At 38.1% G+C, this 26,760-nt stretch overlaps 1 protein-coding gene across 1 annotated transcript; it reads right to left on the bottom strand.

Moving 5' to 3' along the window:
• Positions 1–3,127: 3,127 nt before the first annotated feature.
• LOC108675786 (coatomer subunit beta-like) lies at positions 3,128–18,218 on the bottom strand. The gene is made up of 12 exons (XM_018163818.2): positions 18,067–18,218; positions 17,781–17,880; positions 16,060–16,189; positions 12,604–12,773; positions 11,241–11,448; positions 10,151–10,288; positions 9,696–9,863; positions 7,984–9,144; positions 6,863–7,127; positions 6,287–6,432; positions 5,225–5,467; positions 3,128–4,044 (listed from the first exon to the last, which is right to left on the bottom strand). Exons 1-12 carry the CDS (start codon positions 18,146–18,148, stop codon positions 3,973–3,975), a joined length of 2,883 nt encoding a protein of 960 aa, XP_018019307.1. The 5' UTR covers positions 18,149–18,218; the 3' UTR covers positions 3,128–3,972.
• Positions 18,219–26,760: the final 8,542 nt, after the last annotated feature.

Below are 26,760 nucleotides of genomic sequence, written 5' to 3' on the forward strand. Positions count from 1 at the left end.
GAAAAGCTGGGTTATTTATTAGGTTGAACAAGAAAAGTTGGGTTATATGTTAGGTTGAACATTAAAATTTGGGTTATTTATTAGATTAAACAAGAAAAATTGGGTTATATATCAGGATGAACAAGAAAAGTTGGGGTATTTATTAGGTTGCACAAAAAAAGTTGGGATATATGTTAGGATATACAAGAAAAGTTTGGTTATACGTTAGGTTGAACAAGAAAAGTAGGATTATTTTTTAGGTTGAACAAATAAAGTAAGCTTATATATCAGGTTGAACAAGGAAAGTTGGGGTATTTATTAGGTTGAACAAGAAAAGTCTGATTATTTTTTAGGTTAAACAAGAAAAGTAAGGTTATATATTTGGTTGAACAAGAAAAGTTGGGTTGAAGAAGTCAAGTCTCAGTTTCTTGAACCTCTACTATACGGCGTCAGAATCGGATTGATGTATACTGATATCTATTACTTATTCAAATCAGATCAGCAAGGTCAATAATTGCAAACCCTTGATGAAATGGTTATATTTTTGACAAAATTCTCCCTTGAAGTGACCTTCTGCAACTGAAAGAAATATGCATAATCGTATCAGTTATTATTAGAACAGAAAAGGCGTATTAAATACAGACAATACATCGATTTTTTTTCACTCGTTGAAAAGTCACGCATTATTAATAACGACGTATCTTTATAAGTGAGGAGGAAAATCTTACACCATAATTTTATTAGTAATATTGTCGTTGATTTAAGCAAAAGTGTGTGGCTACTCCAAGTTGAAGAATAAATCTGCAAGCTCTATATATAAGTGTGCAAGCAATGGGTGGATCTTGATAACTATGATGATTTATATTATTATTACTATTGTGGTTAAGTTCACGTAATCTTGATTTATATTTGTTTAATACTCCCGTAGAATAATGCAATTAAAGAGGAACCATAATAGTTTGATACGCATTTTCAAGCAAGTCTTTTGATTTTGAGAGTAAATAGTGTTTGAAACCAGTTCTATTAACAGAGAAATGATAATTATCAATAAAAACATAGTATGCTAATAATGAATTATCAATAAAAACATAGTATGTTACTCCACTTAATATAAACTTAAGGAACACGTCAATGTAATATTGAACTATGCAAGGACTTGGAGGAATTTCGAACTCTGCTATGTTCAGGAAGTTTGGATAGACAACAATCTGGTCTAACAGCAGAGAACCTACACGATACGACATTGGTGACATTTTGCTAAAACCACAAAAGTCGTCGCTGCATCCAAATCAGAAAAAAGAATTTTCTACAGATATAGAAAAATATACAATCATTTTAGCCGATAAACATAGACGTATTTTTCTCGAGTGCGATTGATGGTTCTGGGGCTGGGATGAATTGTTACCTGCAGCTGGAATTAAAGAATGTTTTGTTTTTGAAAATTGCGAAATATTCCGTGCTGAGAAAAAGCTTCTCATAAACCTTTTTTTATATTTAAATACGTTAATATATGGTATTAATTAAGATAAACACTCGAGTATGTGTCGACATGAGCTTAGAAGTCGAAACTGCGAAGATGTATCAACAAGATAAGACCGCGATGTTCGTTTCATTACATGTTTTTTGAATTACGAATTTTTAATTTTCTTTGTGATTCCTGCAATAATTTCGAACGCGGCAGTTTGTCTATCTGGAGAAATTTAGTATCAGTCACCCTTACAGCACCACTCACCCGTAGCACCACTCACCCGTACAGCACCACTCACCCGTAGCACCACTCACCCGTACAGCACAAGAGAAAAAATTTTGTCGCGTGGAGAAGTTGCAGCGCAATTTTTTTAGCTTATAGCCGTGGCCCCTGGTGTTGGTTCTTGTTTCAAATTCTAGTAACCCTTCAGGGACCTTGTATAGACCATGAGTATACTTGTATACTTCAATGAGCTCCCCACGCAGACGTCGATAACTGAGGCTTGGAAGCTTCATAATCTTCAATCTTTCTTCATAGGACTTGCCCTTCAAGCCTGGAATTATCCTTGTTGCACGTCTTTGAACATTCTCTATTAAATTTCTGTCCTTTTCAAATCTCGGTGACCACACAACGTTTCCAAACTCTAGACTCGAGCGTACGACGGCGATTGTATTGGTGTTAGTATTTGTTATAGCGATTGTATTGGTGGCTTACTTCTCATTAGCTCGCCGGTTATTTCCATGAAGGGGATTTGTACTATTGGCTTTTAACATATAATCCCTTAGTCTACTCTGCCCTTTAGCAGGCTTACGCACGGAAAGGAGGATGAAAGAAATGCTGGTATTGGGCAATGCTGGCCTCTGGCATGCATCCCGTGATGGGTGAACAGCCTCAGTGTCGGAGTCTCATTATACGCTCGCAATAAATATTCTAATGACCAGCCTGATATCTGAATGTTTCAGCCAATTTTTCCCAGTCCGGGTGGCGTTCTTCAATGTAAACTAAAAAATAATGATACATGAATCTTCTTCTGTAGATAATCTACACGCGGGATTTTGAATATTTGCGTATTTAAAACACTTGTTCATCCTTACATTTTTAATAGCTTCAATTAATATTTCTTTCGAAGAACGCCTGCTGGAATTTATCTCTTGCAATATCCCAAGGAATACATATATTGAGACGGGGTTTCTAACGGGAAGTAGGGATAATTTCCATATAGTGAATAGAAACTCACAGCCCAGTTATCAATATTCCGCGGGTATCAACTGCATTTTCAAATCCTATGTGATGATCAAACTTTTAGCGAACATTGTTAGTTGATCTTACACTGGCATATAGATTCACATTCCCAAATCCCGTTCAGAACTACTTCTCAAACTTTCTAAATAAACCTAACAAAATTCCAATCCATGTTACTCGATTGACGTCGATTAGAACTGGTAACCCCAGGCTAAATACAATAGTTCTATCGCGAGAACGTGAACTGATAATGTGAGATTCAGAAGCTCCATCGTTCATCCAACTACGGGTTTGCAAATGCAGAATCTTCAATCAAACCCAACTCACTCGCACGATATCCACGTCTCATTCAACAAAAACGAAGAAATTATCAAGTTCATTTGAAAACAGGTTAAGAAATGCCGGAAATATATAATGCATTATTTTATTTCAACGGACATTCCAAAAGAATATAAAATAAACTTCAAAACAATACTAAAAAATTAATACATGGGTAGCGTTCTCTTCGGTTGCACACTTCATTCATCTCAATCAACTCCTGGTTGATGTGAAAAATCCTTAGCTGCGCACGATTCTTCGATTTTCAAATAGTTATTATCTGCAGCCATCATTTTTTATGCCAATGAATAACATTTTTGCGGCAGTAGAACGAGAAAGAATCGCAAAACGTTACAATTTTCTCAAAATTAAACAGCCATTCAGAAGTCAGAAATCAATGCATGTTCTTCTAATCGATATCTATTTGCCACCTCAACACTTGCAATATCGTTTAGACGCACCTTCTTTGTGAAGAAACTTTATGTGGAACAGTGAAGGAGGGAAGAATACAAAGACAAAAACGTTACCGTTTGATACCAACAGGTGGCATACTTCAATAACGCATAAAAAATCGAATATGCGAACGAATTTACCAATTACGTAAGAGAAACAAGTACCATTTACTGAAAGCTGACACACTATGGCATAAAATCAATAGGGCGTGGAATTTTAGTTTTAAATGATAAAGTATGTTACCACCACAAGCAAATGGTAGAGAAATCTTTCAATGCCTCCAGAGCGCAATAATTCTTTCTAATGAGAACAAATAAACAGAAAAAAGTTTTTGGGAATGCAGGAAAAAAAAGAGTTCGGAGAGCAAAAGCAAGAGAAAGAGAGCTGGTCCCATTCTATCCCAACTCAACATAAAAGCAGTTCATTAACAACGATGCTAGCGTACGTAACCATATGATATATTAGGCGTCGTAAAATAGTTATGGGTGTCCAGGAATACGTGCACTCGTGGTTCAGGCGGTGGCGGTCTTCAGTGTGGCCTTCTGCACTTTGTTGATCTTGTCTCCCAGGCTGACAGCCATGCCCTGCACAGACAACGTATATAGCATCAAAATAGAGCGTCTTGCCATAGCAATATTCACCATCCAAAAGTAGTATAAATAAGCGTTCTGAAATAATAATTGAAGCGAGTTAACAATGACAGGCATTAAAGAACATCTGTGAAAAGCTCGTTAAAATCTAGCAAAGTGAACAGTTGTCCTAACGATAAGAATTCAAAATAAGCTATTGAGTAATTCCACGTGCTCGAACACAAAAAATATATACAGTACTTACTTCATAAACTGTAGCTAATTTAATTTTATGCCTATTAAAATAACAGCATATGTAATTTGCAGTTTTTCGTCTTCCGAATTTCCAAGTAAAAAATAATAATATTAATAATTGACAAGTAAGTCATGGTATTAAAACTAAAGTCAAAATGTTTCAAGCAAATTCTTGTATTATGAACGAAATCGTCAATAAACAAATTTTATTTAATAGTTTATCACATATAGTTGACATTTACACACACAACTTCATGTTCCAGCCGGCAAAGTTATTTAGCTTTATTCAATAAAAACGAGCCACTTTTAAACCGAAGCTCTTAATGTCAGAACTCAGAAATGTTACTGTCCACACTATATCTCGATGTTTGAAATTAATTTACATCGAATTTATGTTCTAGAAGCATTTCATAGTAAATGGCAAAATTAATATTAACTACGATCCCTTCAAAATTCCAACTTATTTTCATATAAAAACACGAATCTCTTCCGCCGAAGCATCACTGAAGTCATTACGGTACTAATGTCTCTCAACTTGCGTCACAAAAATAGATGAAGATCTTTTTCAACTCTTCGTATCGGAAACATGCAAAAATATCGGCTTTTAGATACGAACAGCATTGATGGCGTACAAAGTTTCCAAGGACAAAATAGCAAGACAGCATCGTTGACGCTCAAGACAGAATGAACGCTTTCAAGAACAGATTAGACGAAGCTATGCAGGAGCATATGTCCAGTCTTGAAATGCCGAGCACCGTACGAGCCTTGCAATAAGTCCAGCAGCTATCTCAATCAATTATCAGTTATGGAAAGATCGGGTTCAGACGACCGGATTCCTTGTGGAATCAAGTCACGAAAAGTACAGGAATCGGCAATAGGCCATGGGCCTATTTCTTCACTGCCGATAATTCTATTCTAAGACCCGAGCTGCGCCCCCCACCTGGCTCTTGGCCCTGATGCGGATGTGGCCCACAACAGAGTTGTCCTTGGAATTTAGCGGCGTCTCGATGCTGAGGTTGGCGAGCGCGTCCTCGCCGAAGATGGAGCGCGCGTACAAGTTAGCGGCCATATAATCACCGAAGCCTTGAAGCGCACGCGCAGGTGTCAGGCACTTCATGTTGGTGGATTTGCAGAGGTAGTCAAGGTAACCCTTCAGCTCGGTCATGTGGGTCGCTACTGTCACCTGAAATACCGAGATGCTTTATCCATAATGAAATACATGTACAAAAAAATTGCACTTGAACAGAGTGTCAAGGCTAATAAAACTAATTGTTTAATAAGGTACAGGGTACATTATATGAGTAGTAGGCTTATTACCATTTCAAAAAGTCGTGATGTGTTTCGCGCTGAAGGATTAAGTTCTTGCCAGTTGTGCGGATACGTCACACTCATGTGACCTTTCGGTCCATTCTGGTGGTGGTCACACAGTTTTTTGTTGACATTGCAAATGCTTGCTTTTCATCACTCGGTTCAGCGATTAAAACAGTTACTGCTACTGTTCGACTAAAATGAAGTTAGTATGTAGTGTCATGTTTGCATGCGTTTGGCGATGGTATCATCGGAAAATGAGTAAAAGGTTTCCCCGGAGTTAATTGAGATTGTTTCTAGAAGACGAAAAACTTGCAAGGATCTTGAAGGCAACCTCCCGATTTACCATCAGACTCATCTTATGAGCAGCAACACTAAGCAGAGTCATCTGGTTCTGAGCAGCAACACTAAGAAGACTCCCCTTGTTCTGAGCAGCAACACTAAGCAGACTTGCCTTCTTCTGAGCAGCAACACTAAGCAAACTCCCCTTGTTCTGAGCAGCAACACTAAGCAAACTCTCCTTGTTCTGAGCAGCAACACTAAGCAGACTCTCCTTGTTCTGAGCAGCAGCCCTGAGTAGACTCACCTTGTTCTGGGCAGCAACACTAAGCAGACTCCCCTTGTTCTGAGCAGCAGCCCTGAGTAGAGTCAGTAGACTCACCTTGTTCTGAGCAGCAGCCCTGAGTAGACTCACCTTGTTCTCCCACTCGAACTCCATCCACATTTGCCGGAACTCCAGATCAGTGCAGGTGGCGGGCACAATGTAGTCCATGATGTCGATGTGGATATCGTTGAGGATGACCACATTGCGGTCACTGGTCGAGCCCTTGATGTCGTACACTGCATAAAACATTCTCCTTGTGGTACACTACATAAAACATTCATGTGGTACACTACATAAAACAATCTTCATGTCGTACACTACATAAAACATTCTTCTTGTGGTACACTGCATAAAATATTTTCATGTCTATCTTACATCACATTCCAACTCAAATGGATTATTTCAAGTGAATGCACACATGGGTCCGAATAAGGAACATTATAATGGTTTTATTTTTACATAGCTTCAAGTGGAAAAATTGTGTTTGATAGTTAAAATGTGATGTTTAACATTAAAACACTGACAACAACAAACCTTACACAAAATAAATGAGCTCAAAAGTAACTCAACGAACGAACATAAATTGAAATAAACAACTAATGATACACATCAGTACACATGAGCATAGATGAACTATTACACAAGAATGTTACAACGGTGGCTCACCAATATTGCCGAAAATGAAACCATTTTCAGTCGAGGTGACCTTGACATTGGCTTTTATGTTACAGAAGTCATGGGGCGCCAGCACCAGAGGCTGAGGTTTCTCCACGAGCTTAAGGTCGCCCATGGTGGCGAGTTCGAGGGTACAGTTCTGGAGCGTATCGCTCGTCTGGTTGACCATGAGCACGTCTAGTACGATGTCGTACTGGTTGATGTTGACGTATGCCTCAGCATACACGGGGTCGCTGAACCCGGTCAGTTGATGCACCTGAAACAGCAAGGCAATAGAGATGAATGTTCGCGTAATGGGCAGCGTGAAAAATACTCAGCAATTGTTGTCTACCAAGAATATCGTTACAAACATCAGTCGTTACTTCTACATAGACGTATAAAATTTTATAAAAGGTCAAATTTATGTCAGGCATTCCTTTTACTACACTTCATTGCTTCGACTAGCCAATTGTTAAATAATTGCGAGCATGGAACATATAGCACCAAAGAATTTTCAAAAGCCCTGATTTGACCAAAATAGATGTTGGGCGTAACAACGTTAACTGTAGAGTAGATATGCTGTTCTAGCGCTTGCACGATTTCTACTTTGCTAGTAAAAACCTTGTGCTAGCGCCGAGTTGCGTTACAACAACACGTCTGTTGAGCTCAATACAACGGTTTATTGAGAACTACTTCGTGACATGAAGAAAACTAGCTTCACGACACGACAGTGGCGGAGCAATAGTAGAAATGAAAATTTTCATGCTGTGGATCTTGAAAGCCAAAAAATGATAAATTTAAATATATATTTGACCAAATAGAAAGTTTTCCAGAACATTGGTGAGCACAATAAATGTCAATAATTTATACTGCTAAAAATTATATAAAGGGTAGTTAATTTAAAATAAGGTTTTACATGTGTGCTCGTTAGAGATGGTTAGGAACGAAGGGAGTATATCAATAAAGATTCTAAAAACATGAGGGCTACAAGCAAATTAAAGCATTATGTAATGATTAAGACCAAAATTTTGGTATCTATGGTGAACCTTGTAAATGATCCGCTCTATTGCAGTTGATTGGAGCAGTTTTACAAGATCTGCCAGAGCACGGGGAGGTACGAGTTAATAACTTACCTTACTGAGTTTGCTGGTCGAAAGATCCATGACTTCTTTCTTGACGCCGGACACGGCTTTGCTCATAGCCAAGTCAAACATGTCATCAGTGGTGGAGAGTTGCGACGATTTCATCAGGTGAGAAAAGCTGATGTGATCATCCACATGTTCATTGACACCATCTCCTCCTTCCTTGGACTTCTTCTTTTTGTTAGCTTCTTCCTCTTCCTCAGTTTTAACAGTGAGCATGTGAGACAAGGCATCGCGACACTTGGCAGTGAATATCTCGGACAAGATCGACGACCGCTCGGAAACAACGTGAAGACACAACATGATGCGGTCATAGTCGTCGTCTGTCATGGGTTTCTGAGAGAGTCCTGATTTGCCAAGATGAACGATGGAAGTCATGATGAGCATAGCTTCTCCTGCGAACCTATTTTGGGCAAATGCATCAGTTTCAAGAAGAAAATATCTAAAGACCATCTTAGCAAGGGTGTTCGCGATAACAGATCCAAGGTAGAAGTTGCCCAACATCAGATAATTCCTTAGCGGAGAACGATCATCAACTGTTGGTGTTCCCTTGCTGCCGGGAGCAGAGAATGCAAATTGAGTGGCATAAGTGCCATCAGCTGTGACACGATGCTGGGTTGGCACTTGCTGCTGCATTTTTTCTTCCTCATTGGCAACTTCTTCACCAGCAGCTTTTCGCATTTCTGACTCAACAATTGGCAGCTCACCAAGGCTGCTGCGAATTGAACTAACAACTCCAGTAATTTCATCCACAGTACTCGCGTACTCTCCAAGTATCCAAAGCGTGTGACGGTGCACTGTCACAAAGCGGATCGTGGGCATGGCACTCAAGAGACGCTCGATAATCTGCATTCGCAGCTCTGGGAAGCGCTGAATGGCCTCCCTCACGAACACAAGTACGTCCGTAGCTGCTAATTCGTTGGTGTCCGAAAGGAACTCCATGAGCACAGGGATGATGGTGGCCGCCACCTCAGGGAACTTGATGCTGATGGAGTGTAGAGTGCGCACCAGTAACTGTCTGTACTTGCCCGTATCCTCGTGTTCCCCTGTGTTGTGCGTCTTCCCTACTTCTTTCTTCAGTACCTCCACCATCTCGCCTACTGTGCGCCCGGTAACAAGTTCTACTCCCAAGTTTAGGGTCTTGCGCCGTACCTGCACAGTAAAACAGAATAAACAACTTTGCTAGGATCAATTATTCCCTGTCAAAATCTACGTGGTGATCTTCCTGGTTGTGTGGTAAAGCTGCCCTGAAAGTAACATCAAAATTAACCATCGTATTTCATCAGAACAATCCAATCTACTGTAAACAGCAGCTCAAAACCAATAATCACTTTTCCATTTTAGCAATTTAATTCACGGAATTCAAGAAATAATTTATTGCATTTTTGTAATTTAGAAGCAAACAATATATAAAGATTAGCAGCCAAGATATTTCACTAAATAATTTGACGCCAGTCAGAGAAAACGTAAAAAAACTTCTAGTTTTGAAGTGGATCGAACAGATTAAGAAACACGTTCTAAGTTCGTCCAGGGGATAACGAGGCCAGTATAAATTTCGTTCTAAATGCATTCTAGACTGGCAACAAGGCTTATTGATTCAAGGATTCATAGCAAGAGTGCACAATCTTTGACAAAATATTTTGAATGACGTGCGGCTTGAAGTGGCATAAGGCCGATAGACTGCAAGCTGCGCCGCCCAGGACCTCAAGATCAGGCGTGGCCAGGATACGAAGGACGTCCATGGCGAGCTCCTGGAGGATCTTCTCCTGACTGGCGACATCCCGCAGCGCCAGCAGGCGGTCCAGTACGATAAGCTTAACGTTGTTGTCGCTCTCCTTCACAATCAGCTCGATGTAGCAGTTTGCGGCCGCCTGTAGCATGTACACACTTGTTCGATAGAAATATTGCTGTGCACACAATGAGAATGTTATCTACACTACCGCCTTGAGAGGCATGTTGCATCACATCCACGATACCTCCAAATTCAATATTTGGATATGTGCAAATTAATAATTTGAAAAATGTATAAACCATTCGGTTTCAGTGCCTTTCATGCCACACGGCAGGGTTTCAAATATTTCTCGTTGGAATTTTATGAGCACTTGGAATTCTCAGACATGAAAGGATGGCAAGACACTGAATGAGGGAATATATATACCTTAATAGCAGTAGGGGCGGAGGACAGAGTGAGCAGTGTGCCAGCAGCCTCGTATCTGACGGCAGGGCTGCTGGAGTTCAGCAAGTTGTAGATGCAGCGGATGAAGCGCGACCGCTCACCGGGGTTCGCGTGGCACACCTGAACGACATCACATCGAATAAATGTATTTGCTGCTCAGCCGCAAACGTTAACTAACGCTGTATTTGAACCCAGTTAAGGAAAACTTTAGAGCTTAGAAGTGGAGGAGGAGACAATCGAGTTTTGTCTGGATAATCAAAGAATTAAACAACGATGATCACGGAGACATAAACAATCGTCCAATCCTAGTAATTTGCCAACGATGATCAATACAATGATTTGACATGAACTAGTGTATAAAGTCCATGAAAACTTCAAATTAATGATGAAAATTGAGTTGTCATATACCCAAGTACGTCTCTCCCAAAAAGTTCAGTTTGTGTGATGCACCAGATTGTCTATGTCTCATCATCAGCAACATTTAAATTGTTAAAAAAGTGTGATTGCATAGATGCAAACGCCTTTCCGAGAATTGTTCTCATCATATATAGGTTATATTGATGGCAGTCAGCAATCTGATACAGATATAAATGTCATTGTTCTTCCGTAGGAAGTAAGTGAAGATTTAATTTCCAGAATTGATGCATCTCGCATCTTGCTTGCGGCTATTCCCTCGTGTCCCACGAATCAAAATTTACTAACAGATTACTAGATTTACATTACAAACTCAACTGTAACACGGACTCAAGGCTGCATGTCAACACCATAGCTGAGAGAGGTGAAGATCTCACCTTATAGATGAGCTCAACAATGCCGAACTGCAGGATGTCGCCGAAGCTGTTGACTTGGTCAAGGCTGCATGTCAACAACACAGTTGAGAGTGTTGAAGATCTCACCTTATAGATGAGCTCAACAATGACGAGCTGGAGGATGTCACCNGGCCCCCCGCCCACCACCAGAGCCTCCCCCTCGGCGTGCGTGACGGTCGCAATCAACAACAACGACAACCGAAGGTGTTAACTTGGTCAAGGCTGCATGTCAACAACACAGTTGAGAGAGGTGAAGATCTCACCTTATAGATGAGCTCAACAATGACGAGCTGGAGGATGTCGCCGAAGCTGTTGACTTGGTCGATGCACGTGGCGAGGTAGGACAGCGCGCGCTCCTGGTCCGCGTGTATGAGCATCATGAAGGCGTTGCGCTTGCACGACATGTCTTGCTCGCCCTCCAAGAAGTTGCTGATCAGCTCTGGGGCGTCAGGGATCAGGAACTCAAAGTTCCTGCAAGGTACAAACAAATATGACTTTTAAACTCGAGAATGTAGCTTTTACAGCACAAGAAAACACAAAATCATATTAGTTATGCATTTTTTTCTTTACTGGGAGAAAAGGATCCTAGGGTCAGCTAAGCGCAAAAACAGAAAGTTCAATGAAGAAAAACATATTTTATGTAAGACTATTCGGCGGCCTGGCATCTCCGTGAGTGAGAGAGTGAACTTCTAAATACCCTATCACTAACATCTCTTATTCGACTGAAGCAGAATTGCAACCTTGTAAATAATAAGGATCTATAAGGCCGTGATTACCTCCTAGCCGTTAGTTTTACTCTCTGTGACGATTAGGTATGCGAGGTTCTGATCGCGGATAGCAGCCTAAGCTACAACCCTCCACCGCATCCTCGTGCCGCCGTCGGTACCAGCGGGTTGAGCCAATTGGGATCTACTCGGGAATATCTTACAATGAAGCTCCTACCAGTCAATGCAGACCACAAACCATCCACGGCAAAGACAGGGGAGCACAGCAGGTGAAAAATTACTAGGACCTTACTTCACAAGAACATAAATTGAATGCTTGAAAAAGCAATCATAATAGTTGGAATTTAAAAGAAGAAATATTCTTTTTAGAATCCGAGCTTGTTACCAAAATTTGTTTTAGTTCTTCTATCAATAGAGAATGTTTTAAACTCAAACCATAAATGTAGAAGCAGACAGTTTCATAAAATAATTAAAAGTTCTTTTATTCCAGTGAGCGAAAGGTAGGTATAAACAATAAATGCTTATAAAAAATTAATTTTAGTTGACAATTTCTGAATAAACCTTTCAATAACATCTAATATATGGCTCACTTAAAATATAAACGGTTAAAATAGAATGATTTCTAGTTGGTGATTGATTAAATAGCATTCTGACTAAGTACCAGTCAAAAGCGGCGAGTTTAATCATAAAATTTGTGTTGAAATAAATTCAAGTCACATTTTGAGTCCCGCGAACCTCAATCCGTTCCACGTCCATAAATATCCTCAAAAATTAAAAGAGATCGCTTCTTAAGAACTCAAATGTGATTATAATGATTAAAATTACCACAAAGAACAACATAGACGGAAGATAGAACGTCACCAGAAGACAGATGCCGCTACACTGCCGACATGGCGCTCACTTGTAGATGGTGAAGATAGCGAGGACGGCGTTGCGCCTGACGTAAGAGTGGCGGTGCTCGAGGCACGTGCGTATAGTAGGCATGAGCGGCTCAAGCAACTCAGGCTCCTTCAGCTTACACAAGAAGCGCAGCGTCGACCCACGGATGAATTCATTTGGATGAGATAAATCCTGAAAAACAAAACCTAAATGAAATTTAAGGGCATTCAAAGTAGTCCAAAGTTAAGATAAATAATAGTTAAGGTGTAGGTTATTTAAATATTTCGAGTATATAAGAATAATCCAGCGGATGTAATGACGATTTAGCATTCCAGCCGGAATGATGGCTGGAATTCCCAAAGCTGTACCCCCAAAAACAGAACCCGCAGCATGTGACGGCTGCAATTACTGCTGTTCCCCGGCATCCACGTACACAAACGATGTGGTTGAGGATCATGTAAGACGGGGTGTAAGAACAGGAGTGAGGAGGGCGAAATGACGAGACAAAGAAGCACCCACTTTTACGGGACTTTCCAACAATTGGGAGACCAAGGAGTCAAATGGGAAAGCAAAGGAAGTAGAGATGCTCAGCGTAATGAAGAAGATCGAGCAAGTGGGCTAGATGGAGCTCTACTCTATAGTTGTAAAATACAAGAGAGCTGCTCGACTGAACCTGAGCGTTCTAGGCAAGTGAGCATGGCGTCTTCAATGGAAAACGAGGCGTCATCTCGCAGCTTCCGCGTTGCCGGTGAAATCTTTCCCAAAGTTGAGACAAGCTAAGCCTGTCAGTAGCATGAAGATGGAACTGCCGATTTCACGAGGTGCCGCAAATGAAAATAGAAGTAATTTTAAGGTTTACCTACCCTAAGAGTCAGCTATAACAAGAAAAGGAACACAGTATGAAAGGTAACTATGACAGACATATACGGACATGAAGTTTTTGTGTTGCACAATCCCAGAAAGCTCACAGACAGGGCGCGTAAACGATGCTTCTTTGGTGTCACGCATAAATTTTTGTCAAAAAATGAATATTAAAATAAAGTAAGAATATTTCTTTTGAAAAGCTACAAGTCAACTCGACACTTTTTTTACGGCAAATTATTCAGGAGCATGGGTAAACATATGACCAAACAAAGGAGGCGCGAGGGTCCTGAGCAAAAAAAATAAATACCTTTTCACTCAGGCATTGATGACATGCTAGTCTCAATATAAGAATGTCCGACTTGTCCGACTTTCTTCTTGAGGTCTCAGAAATTTGATTCGTTTGAAAGTAACCATACAGTCGCCCGTATATATAATCATTAGAGTTGGTAACCCGAGTACATAAGTTAGAAAGAACCTAAGACTGAGGAACTGGCCAGGATTATTGAACAGCGATCAGACGGTGTTGCGGTAGTCTACTCCATGCAGCGGCTGTCATGTAGGCGTTCAGTATCCAAGTTACCTCAAGCACCTCAAACAAAAAATATAACTCAGTACTACTGCAGTGAGTGACAGAGAGCGCATTTTCTCGTCGACGAAAACGTGAGGTCACGGACGGACGGACAGATAGACGGACATGGCGCGCACAATAGTGCATTTTTTCCATAAATGAGAAAATGCGGGAAAAAGGAAGGTTGCATAGCCCGTGTCCTGCTTCTAACAATATTTATATTAGAAAACTTTACGAGTTTTGATTAGATTATTCCGACTACGGGCAGAAATAAAAAGTAATTAGATGATAAACATACCTTCTCGAGCATTCATTTGCTAATGTCAGGGCATTTTGTACGCGTTGTGCTTTTCTTCACAAGGCAGATAAACATTGGAATGCTATTGAGCTATGGCCAGAAAAATTGTTAAGAATTGATAGAGCTGACAATCTTATTTATGTTTTTTTTACTATATAATGCAGAAAAATGAAGTTTGAAAACGTCTCGAAACTAAATACGCTAATTATTGAATACAAGCAAAATTACTTCCTTGGATGTAACTGTATATCTAATCTTAGGGTAAATGTACTGAGTTACAAATGTTTTCGTACAACTGTACTTTCGAACAGTACTGTGCATATACTACTAGTAGTGTGCAAGTGATTGAGCAGACCATTCAGGTATTACACAAACACATTGACATCACAATAATTTTACAAATAATTTACTTGAGAAGTATTGTGTTGTAAATATTTACAGCCCGATTCGAGATAATCCGGGGCAACACTGGGGCACTACTGCAAGAGGCCACCCAGCTGGTCACAGGGACCTACCATTAAATTCAAACAGTGCACTCAAGTAAGGCACTAATTACACAAACAACTACTAGTGGCACGCGGCGATGGACCACTGATGGACACCAACTAATTGGGCAAGTCTTGAGTTTAGTTTAGTTGCACATTTTTTAATTACCTTACTTAATGCATAATAACGAGGAGATGCAAAATCAAATGAGTAGCAAAAGCATTTGCAATTGAAGAAAAATAATAAATCTTACAATTAGTGCCTCGTTTTAATACATAGAAAAAATTCAACTAAGATAGAAAAGATTTAGGTACTTCAATGCGGAAATTCTAGAACAGAGCAAGTAATAAAACTTGAACCAATATTCGTCACGTTGAAAAGAAGTTGAATTATAGATATATATTCTACAAGAACTAGCCATAAGAACTCGGGAAAATTTTTTTGATAACTCAGTACAGAATCAGCAAACTCAACTTTAGAAAAAATACAAATCAATTCAACTTGAAGCTGCAACGAAATGGAAGCTGGACTACAACAACTACGAAACAATTCAATATTTGATACACTTACAGAATCAGGAAAGAAATGCAAGAACTTTTTAATACTTTACACATGTCCTAGAAGGAAATTAAAGAGTAGTAATTGCGGCCACTAAAAAGGAAAAAAAGTTTAAACAGATCTATACATGGCAAGCCCGTACATCTTTTCTAGAAGTGAATTGTATGTAGTAGCAAGCACGTTTCAAGGAGTAGCTCTTTAAGGACCATAACTTCAGAACAAGCAACCGAACACATTAGGCTTAGGAACGAAGAGCTGGTACAACAGAGGTCCAGGCGAGTGGGAGAGCACAAAGAAAGTAAGGAAATGTGCAAGCACTGCAGGCAAATCTGAGGCAGTTGGATGAAGTTCCTTCTTCATATTCCGATGGATGAAGTTAAGGATTGAACCATGGTGAAAAGCTGGAGGCAATAGCTCCAGGAAAAACTTAGCTGCAGGCTCTGAGGAAGGATTACAGCAAATTCTGGGCCTATGGGAAGCAAAACTACTGTACTTATAAAACCATGAGCAGCCATCCAAAAATAATCGAGGCAATATCCTTCAGACATGAAAGCATAAACGTGCGTACTAGTACGTAGGTGGTCAAGCAGACTTTCAGGTGGTAGACAAAGTTCAGAGTAACGCATCAATAGCACAATCTGAAAAAAGCAAGCAAAAGAAGGGGAAATAAACTAAAAAAAACTATAACTTCTGGGAACGCTAACCTTCCGGTAAGCATCACAGATGAGGATCATCTCCTGCAGTAGCTTGCCCTCAGGTGTTGTCTTAGGAACGATCTCCCAGAAGACCAACAATAGTTTCTTGATGGTGTGATCTTCGAGCGGCATTACAAACCTGCACACAACAAGCTATGGAAATAAAACACATACATAAAGCTTACTCTATATGTAACATTATTTTATTATAATGGGTGCATGATGTATCAAATAATATGCATACAGTAAACATTACCTTACTCAATGATCCTTCTCTGGAAAATTAACAATGACAACATGTGAATTGAAAGAATTGCAATTCAGAATGACAACATTGTATTCACATAAGCAGGCAAGTCCATCCAGAAGTGAGGTCTGAGCTCTACATAGTTGAAAGTGTTGGAACAGCTTTTCCATAGTTATATGCAATTCTTACTTTAAAAACTAATTTAGGCCGTGCCAAGACTCAATTTCAAACTTGAAAACTTAGATAAGGCTTATATCTTAAGAAATTCTTATCTTGTGGCTGTCTTAAATATTACTTAGTAAAACCTAACCATTCTGACTACAGATTCTCCATGACTTATAACATTGATATGTCTGCCAGTGTGTTGGAAAAATAATTCTGACTATTTTTGCTGTTGGACCATACATTCATACAGTACTGTACCATAAGAACCGTACAGTTTACTGACAAGTCTAATGCACATTTATGTGCAATAATGAAATGTGTTATAGCCTAAAGGAGACTTTTTTACTTAATATGTAGTATTATTCGTTAATCTTTGCAGGCAGTTTGACTTAGACAAGAAACCATGGCTATAAGAATAAATGGCCAAATAGCAACATCTATGAAGCAAGGTAATTCAGACTACCATAACTCTATATATCCTATAACTATATATAACGGAACTATATATAGGTATCCTTTAATTTGAGAAATTTACAATCCAATTCAGACTAAAAATAAAGTAACTTGAGACCTTTTAATACAAAGAGTGTAACTCTAAATTATCACTTTAAAAAGAGCAAATTACAATCAAATTTTGACTATAAATAAAGTAACTAGAGTACCTAGTAAAGTAATAAAATAAAGTGATGTGCTATTTAGAATTGAACTAGGACCTGAAACTACATTTGGCACTGTCAACAGCTTTAATTGCTTACTAAAACTTCACAACAGATTATTAAATGTCAAAGCCTGAGTAAAATTTTTCAACATTGAAATGCAGTACACTCATAATGAGGTCACCAAGCCTAAAGTTCTACTGCAACTAGACCATCTTACTAATATTAAGAAATAATTACTTCAAAGAAACATAATTACTTAGAAACTTCAAATAAAAAATATTTTTTTGTACAAGTAGGTACAGTATATACAAGTGAAATAGGCAATTTTTAAGAAGACTCGACATACCTAAATCTAAGTTCTTTTCATTAATTTCAATGAGGAAATATGCCTGCATTATGAAGGAACCGCTTCATAAAGACTCCCCTTCTGAAGAAAGTTTTTAAGGCAAAGTTCCATTATGAAAGCCTTTACAAAGTGGCAGGAAACATTATTTTGTGATATACCTACTATATAGCCATTAACAAAATAATCTTGTAATAGGTACAGTTTCTGTACTTGAAAATGTGTATTCTTGGATGATGAAGGAAAATTACATTAACAAAAACTTCCCTGCTTCAAGGTTCTCACTCTACAACATTAGAATGTTACAAAAACAAACCTTATGACAGTCATCAGAATTCCTGGAAGTTTCTCCCCTGACAGTATCAGCTGAATGGTCTTCTTAAGAGCATCAATTTTGACATTGACATCTCCATGTTCTGAAAAAGTATATAATTAGTTTAACTAATTAGGAAAATCCTTCCCTTAAATTTTACAATCAAGATCCTAATAATCAAGATATTACCACAAATATATCCTGTTATTAAAAAGTAAAACTTTTTCCCACATCAAGTTTCTCAAATGGATAAAAATGCATGAAATATTTAAAATAAATAATTCCATACCAAGGTTTTGCCGCAGCAGCATTTCTGAGGGCAGCTCTGAGTCAGAAGGACCTTGTAGTAGAGTGTAACATGGAAGCTCCATGGCTCAATTTATGACTTACTCACTATAAACTTAGACAGTATCTATTCACTGAAAATGCACTCTGCTCATCAGAAAAGCAAATTAACACAAGAAATACAAATCATACTCCATGTTTTAATCAATTTAAATCAATATTTGATGCTTCCTAGCCTATTGTTAAGACTATGCATCAAGGCACATGGCCACCATAGTTGTCAATGGATTTCTTAACTATGAACCAGTCAAATAACTCCCATCATAAATTGAAATTTGGAATGCTATCCTGGCTAATTATTTTCAATATGCAGACATTAGGACAAATTATGTTAACTTTTTATTTCAACTGTCATCAGGAAGGATAAAATACAGCACCCTGATGTTAGTAAAGCATGCAACTACCTATTTCAACCATTTTCTCAATATATGCTGGTTCAACTATTTATTATTCATTTATTGCTACCCACAAACATTTCTGAATTATTCTTCTAGCATTAAATATAAGTACCGTACTTAAAAGTTAAATGATTAAGAAGAGATAATTGTAATTATTTTTTAAAATATGAAGAGGATGAATGCATAAACAACACAATTTGGTATAAAATTTTCTATTTGTTCCCCCATGAACAATTATTTGAAGGGGAGCATGTTGGTCAAAAATCAGAAATTTTTTACTTTTCTGGTTTTTAGTCTCATTTTATAGGTCAAAGAATGGTGCATTTAAAGAGCGCCCCAAAGCCATGTTTGTTAGCGCATTTTTACCACGTTTTTCTCGACTTTGATTCGTGTGTCTGTCATCAAAAATTCAAACCTTAATTTAGAACACTTCTAAACATCCCAGTAAGTAGAAATTTGGCATGCATGCTTATGCTGCCTAACAATTCAAGATTTGATCATCAGAAATGATAATTTTGAACAAAATTTTTTTTTTTTGCAAAAAAAAATTTAAATAAAAAATACACTAAAAATTCACGATTTGGAATTTAGTTTTTCTCGAACATACACTCTTGCCAACCCTGGAAATTGATTTGAATTGCTAAAATTGCTAACTAAAAAGTATAAAATAAATAAATATAAAAAATATTTTTAAAAACCACGTTTTTCTGGTTTTTACAAAACTAAAAATAATGAAATAAAAAAAATGTTAAAAATCCACGTTTTCTTAATGGACAAAAAAGAAAAACATTTACTCTTGCTAGTCTGGAAAAGTCCTATTTTTGTCTGAAATATCGCGGCTCTAATATCATATAATTTCAGTAGGTATGAAATCTCGCGGCTCTAATATCATATAATTTCAGTAGGTATGAAATCTCGCGGCTCGAATGTCATAAATTTTTGTTTGATTAAAAAATCGCGGTTTGCACTTCGCAGTTCGCAAACATGTCATTTCATAAAATTTTCAACTTCCACTCATGGCTGGCAAATCCATAAAACCACGGCTCGAAAAATTCAGTCGCTGCTCGCCAAGTAGATATATTCCATAATCCATACTAGTACTCTTGCATAACATTACATAATATTTTACATAACTTACATGTTGAGTACAGCAAAGGCAGATTGAAAAGTTTTCAATCTGCCTTTGCTGTCCGCTCTGGAAGCTCATTACGTAATTACCCACTAATAACAGTGGGCCGTGGCCCATAGACTATACTATAGTGGTAAAGCAGAGAGTTTTTTAGACTCTTCCTCAAGTTCATTTTAGAGTCCTACCTATAAGTAGACCAGTAAAGTATCTTGGATACCAGAATTATCATATAGTATAAGAAATTGGTTAAAATTTTGAGTAAATGAGGAAATTAAAAATGAACTGATTCTAAAAAATCACTGGTTTGCCACTATGTAAGACAGTGTAAGTTTGAGCCCTAAAGACCTATATTTCAGCAGTCAGACTCAGTCATCATAGTGGCAAACCAGAGCTTTTTTGGAATCAGTTCATTATTAATTTCCCCAAAACTCAACATTTAAACCAATTTCTTAAGTATGATAATGCTGGTATCCATGATACTTTATTGGTCTACTACTTATAGGACTCAAAAATGAACTTGAAGGAGAGTCTAAAAAACTCTCTGCTTTGTCACTATGTCAGACTGAGTCAGTCTGACTTTTTGAGTGAGTCTGTGAGACTGTGAGAGGCTGAGAGCTGCAGGCACGCTACTTACAAGTGACTACTTTTCCGGCCCACGACGTCAGTTCATCAGAAAAAGGCAGGGTGAGGGCAGGGTGGCCCAGTGGTTAAAGTTCAGACTCAGAGTACCAAGATTGTCGCAGAGAGGCGCGGGTTCGATCCCAGCTCTGTGCGCCAGTTTCTGGTCAGAATCGGCAAGGAGGCCGGGCGGTTAAGCACAGCAGAATTGTAGCAGTGAGTTGCGAGTTCGAGACCGCAAAATGCTGGGAATGTTCTGTAATGTTAAGAATCGGCGACAGGCCTACGGCCTAATTAACGCTGAACCGCTATTATTATTATTATTATCAGGATCGTCGATGGTACTTTAATTTGCTTGATAAAATGGTTAGATAAAAATACTCTAGAGACAAATTTAAACAATTTAAAATAATGTTCATTCAACAGTATATTGAATTTATCGGCATTTTTAGGAAAAAATTCGGTATTATTGCAGATTAACTACATCCAAAAAAAAGGGTGTTTTTTTTTGAATTATATGTTTTTTGGGGTGTAGATTACGAATCTGAAATACATTTTTGGCGGTCGGCATCGGAAAACTGATTTTTTTCGCGACTTACTAACATGGGGGTTACGTAACTTACGTTACCCACTCACCTTTATTTACTAACATGGGGGTTACGTAACTTACGTTACCCACTCACCTTTAAAAAAATCGGTTTTCCGATGCCGACCGCCAAAAATGGATTTCAGATTCGTAATCTACACCCCAAAAAACATATAATTAAAAAAAAAACACCCTTTTTTTTGGATGAAGTTAATCTGCAATAATACCAAAAATTCTTGTCGGATCTATAATGTAAGTTATCAGATAGAATTTAATTAATTACAGCATAAAAAATAGCGTTCAAGACTGCTTCATTACACGATCGACGGCCGAGCAGATGTTGACATAACACGTCAACAGTCAGAAAATTCCCCGATTCTTTATAGACCACTCATTTTTACCCTAAAGTTGTTACTCCTTATATGTCAATACGATGAAGCGTGACGAGGAATAATAAGTAGATATTATCAATGCGCTGTGGAGGTACTTATGTCATATTTTTACATCAATTCGTTTTTATTAATACGGAAAACCTAACTTCAAATTTAACTCACCCAGCCTGAGTTAAAAAACGCTACCCGTTATTTTTTAGGAATTCATAGCTAAAAACTCCAACTCGCAGGTTAGGTTGAGACAGCATAGTTTTTTTTAAATGCTGTATAATACTGAAACTTTACCTGACTAGGACCCAACCTGTGAGATGAACGTGAAGTTAGTTTTTCCGTATTAATAAAAAGCTAATCGATGTAAAAATCTGAAATAAATACCTCCACAGCGCATTGATAATACCTACTAATTTTTCAAATTTGAATGAAATCCGTTCAGTATTGATGGATTTATGGCTGGGGGAGTTGAACATAAAGTTAGGTTTTCCGTATTAATAAAAAAATGATTGATGTAAAAATCGAAAATAAACATCTTCACAGCGCATTGATAATATCTACTTATTTTTCAAATTTGAATGAAATCCGTTCAGTATTGATGGATTTATGGCTGGAGGAGTTGAGCATAAAGTTAGGTTTTCCGTATTAATGAAAAAAATGATTGATGTAAAAATCTGAAATAAATGCCTCCACCGCGCATTGATAATATCTACTTATTTTTTTGATTTGAATGAAATCCGTTCAGTATTGATGGATTTATGGCTGGGTGAGTTGAACGTGAAGTTAGGTTTTGCATTCGAGTGCGCAGGCGGGTTCGCAGCGAGTTCGCTGAAGTGTCGATTCGGTCGAGGAATATAATCGCTACCTACCGTAATCCACTTATCAACATAAAAAATTCAGGTGACAAATAAAATAATGGATGAAAGAAAAAAATAAAATTAGCGAATTTCTATAATATATAGAAAATTTCAGCTCAGATAGAGGATATGCATCTCAAATTTTGATAACAATAAATGAGATAGCTAATGAAATGAATAGACTTATAATTATTTCGATATATGTGTACAAATATATTTAGAAAACATATCTGGGATTTTGACGAAATGTTTGATGCCGTAGAGGAAGACATGTAAATCATAATAAAATAATTCTGACAACTCCCGAGCATGTGTATTGTTAATAAATAGCTTTGTTTTATATTTGGTCAAGATTGATTTCGATTTGAAAAAATTAGGTGCGTTTAAACATACGTGCTGAAACGTGTAAAGTTTAGCGTGCTAATGAAAGAATTAAGTGGACAAAACAAATTCTGAATACAATCGTTTGAGCATAAAGTCATAAATATCTTCTTGTTGATTAGGTCATCATCAGTTCCAATGTTGAAAAATTGTTGGTGCGAAACGTGCTAAAACTCAGCGTTTAGCACGATAATTAAAATCGAAGTGACCGTTCGCTGAGTTTATCGGCATTTTAGGAAAAAATTCTCGTCGGATCCATAATGTAAAAGACCTACTAAGTTATGAAGGCGAATGACGCCACTGCGGGAACATATTGTAAATAAATAGCTTTGTCCGTAATTAAATCAAGATCGGTTTTGAATTGATATAGTTATGTGAGGAAAACGTGCTATGAAAATTCGTCAAAAATAGAACTAGAGTACGCAACTGCTATTAAATCACTGTTATCTCAATTGATGGATTTAATAGGCAGAAACATTATTTTCTCTCGTACTCATACGTGTAATTGCATTGTAGGCCTAAAATTGCGTCATAAATGCGGTTATAACGCGTAATCCCGGATGAAAAATTGACACTGCACCAGAAAATTGCTCGGAAACATTAACGCAGAAATTACTTCTTTTTATCATCGTCAGAGGACACTGCCGAGCTAACGTACTTGGCCTTTAATATGTTTGAAACTGCTTATGGACATGACAGTAATGGAATTTAGAATATAATACTGTGGCCTTGATCTCAAAACAAGTTATACACATCAGAGGGTGCAAAGAATTTTTAGTCAATAAAAATTCTCTGTTAAAATTTTCTCCTGCATTGCACGAGTAATTGTTTCTGGCACTTAATGAAAATAAGAAGGCGTGAGTTGCTTTTTTCAAGACCATTATTATTATTTCCCTTCGGCTATACTGTATGGAAATCAGCGCAAAAATGTCCGATCGTTTTATTACCGATCGGTAGTTGCAACGGGTTTCCATGTTTTTTTAATATAATAATTCGCTAAAAAATTTTTCTTCGCTTAAATCTGATAAATTAAAAATATTTGCAATAATATAACACGAGACATGGATAAATGATCTCATGTGATGACTAAACTCACCACGAGTCTTCTAACAAGAAATACAAAGCTCAGATAAAAATTTTAGATGATTAACTCAATTTGAATGTCTAAGTGTCAATTTTACAATAGTACCGGAAAATTTTCACACCGAAAAGATTTTGTACATAGCTAAAAATTGATGGAAGCCAATAAATAAAAATTGGCTACTTTAGAGAGAGAGATGCCAAAGGTCACCAGACGAGTGATTTCATCCCATGTATAACTTGCTCCACCCCCTTCTGCCCAATGTACATTCATTGCAAGATTGGAGTCATGAAAATTCTACAACGCAATTGAAGAATGTTAGCTTCAAATAGTTAGTGGTTTAATTATATCTGAATATTTTTATTTAATCTGTCAATGAGCAGATGAAAAATTAAATGCGGATGAAAAACAAAACACGGAAATCGTACAAATTAATTAGGAAGAATTAAACTTTCTTTTTTCCCTGTGATTACAGAAATAGTATACATAAAATAATAAAGGAAACACAATAGAACAATGACAATGCAGCAAAAACGTTGCCAAACAAAAAAAAAAAAAATTAGCTTCCGAACGCAAAGCAGGCGTTGTTGGCATCAAGTGAGAAGCCTCGTCTGATCTAGATCAGTTATGAGTCGCTGTTGGCACAGCTCCCTGTTTCCACTGCCAAGGCCGGCCAAATCCGGCCCCCCAAATAAGGGGGAGGCAAAAAATCATTCTAATCAAGTTAATTAATTCTAAGATCTCGATTAAGATTCAAAATTTGTTTTTTTTTACTTTTTATTCTGGAATAAAAGTCTACGAACGAATGTAAATTGCTAAGGTTACGCCGATCTTTTCACGTCAATAAAATTTTACATGTGGCAGACAGTACTGTTAAGTAAGCTTTTGAAGAGGCAGGCAAATGAGATGTGGAGAGTGAGTGGCTAGTCAGAGGATGCGCGTGAATAAATAACAAATAGATTGCGTATAGAATTACACGTAGTTTGTACATATTTCTATTAGGCGCTTGGCTTAATATTATTTTCTCAATCTTCATTATAACAGAGAAATTCCAGTCTATATAGTAAATGAATCATCAGTTCATAATTTCTAAATGGCCTCCTAAATAATAGGTAGAGGTGGCAGTAGCGCGTTACATGTAGCGACCGCTACATTTTCAGTAGCGGTAGCGATAGCGGTGCTACATTTAAGCAATTGTAGCGGTAGCGCCCGCTATATTTAGACTTTAGAGCATGTAGCGGTAGCGGTAGCGGCTGCTACATTTCAAAGTAGCGCTGCCCAGCTCTGATAATAGGACAATGCGGCTATAAGTTTATTATCTATATTTTATAATATCTATGTTTCCGAAATTTTTTGGCCTTGGGAACTTTGTAAGCATTGTTTACTAAAACAGTCTTAGGCGTCCTCCTTCTTTGTTTTACGCTCTCATGATGTTTTCGATTAAAGCCGGAACAGTAAGACATTTTAAATGAATTTCACGTAGAAGCAGATTTCATTATAATTGCCACTCGGAACATAACCCATCTCCATTTTAGCCACTCGGGACATAGCCCGTCTCCATCTTAGCCACTCGGAACATGGCCTATCTCTTCTTAGCCAGTCGGAACATAGCCCATCTCCATCTTAGCCACTCGGAACTTAGACCCTGTCCCACTCAGCCGTGCTTGACGCAACGCTCATCCAAAAAGGTCAGGGAAAGCAAACCAAATTTGGCCTGAAATATCTCACTAACAATCCGTGCCTATCTACAAGTAAATCAGGTAACGGAACGAAATCAGGAATAATGCTGCTATATCCACCCCCCCCCCCACAAATTCATCTTCTTTCTCGGCGGCGAATAATTCTTGAACACAATTTATCTCCGATATTATCCATTGCAGCTCCATGATTAGGAGTTATCATAGTAACGCTATAACAAGCAGTGATTGTGCAGCGAGGCGTTGTGCAGCGTGGCGTTGTTCGGCGAGACGTTGTGCAGCATGGCGTTGTTCAGCGAGACGTTGTGCAGAGAGGCGTTTTGCGGCGAGGCATTGTGCAGCATGGCGTTGCGCAGCGAAGCGTTGTGCAGCGTGGCGTTGTGCAGCCCAGGAAGTATTGCCCTGTATTGCTTGCCGTTCTCTCCTCGTCCCTGAAATTTTCATTGCAATGTTTGCTCGACTGAAATTTTCATCCAAATTTCAGTGCATGAAAATAGAATAAAATGCGGTTTGTTTATTTCGTTCTGTAGTGTTATTCATTCATTCAGTGCATTTCCTTAAAACGAAAATGCGTCATTTCAATAGTTCAAAAGTTATATATCAGGGATTGGGCAACAGCGCATTATTGACCCACTACCCCGCCTCAACCCCCGCCATGGGGTCACGCTCCATCCTGAGTGCTACTTTGTTGCTCGGGGCCTCCACGCCCCTTCTTCCAACTCATTTTAAAATGGCATCAGTAACTATTAAATTAACTCTAGCTCCAAATATATCTAATTCAAGAAATAAATACGCCAATTAGCAGCAGACACCACGTAATATTCAAGTATCGTCACTGTTGCTGACGTTCTCAGTTGAAACCCCGCCCCTCTTTCCCCGCACAGCCATTTCCGAACCCGCTTGAACTGGTCAGGGTTTTAGAAGTCACTATTCTATATTACTCTCTTTAGTTTTATAAGACTTAGTCTACAGAACCGTGAGGAAAACGAATCAGTTGTACGGAATGAGTTTATTGAAGTATTCTTTATTGTAGATCATCATAAAGTAACGTGCCAATTTTTACATGTCTTGAAGTACTTGCGTACTTTTTGCTCGTCCAAGGTTACGAACAGACCTTTGCTATGAGTGAGCTCGCAGTCCATCCTCGACAACCACGACGATAATATCAACTTGTACGTCGTGATAGTAACGACAACTTAACTAAATGTTGAATCATCGCAGACGTAAGGCGCGTTCGCACTGCTTTTTGCATCACTGTTGAAGATTTCCTACTCTACAGACAGTTTTTTTAGAATTCCACATGGCTTTCTATTTAAATGTTGACTTTCTCATAGCTTAGACTAAAGAAAGAGGAATTTCTATTAATAATAACATTTTGTACTCATTTTATGTATCAAATGTCTGTGCCATTATAAATAAATTCCGCAAACTAACACGAGACGCAGATTAACATGGAGAAACGCAGCCATGCTGAGTTGCTGGTAGTCCCGAGTTATGAGTTGCTGTCG

This window comes from Hyalella azteca, unplaced genomic scaffold, assembly GCF_000764305.2.
Source record: "Hyalella azteca isolate HAZT.00-mixed unplaced genomic scaffold, Hazt_2.0.2 contig14626, whole genome shotgun sequence".
Classification (NCBI taxonomy): Eukaryota; Metazoa; Arthropoda; class Malacostraca; order Amphipoda; family Hyalellidae; genus Hyalella; species Hyalella azteca.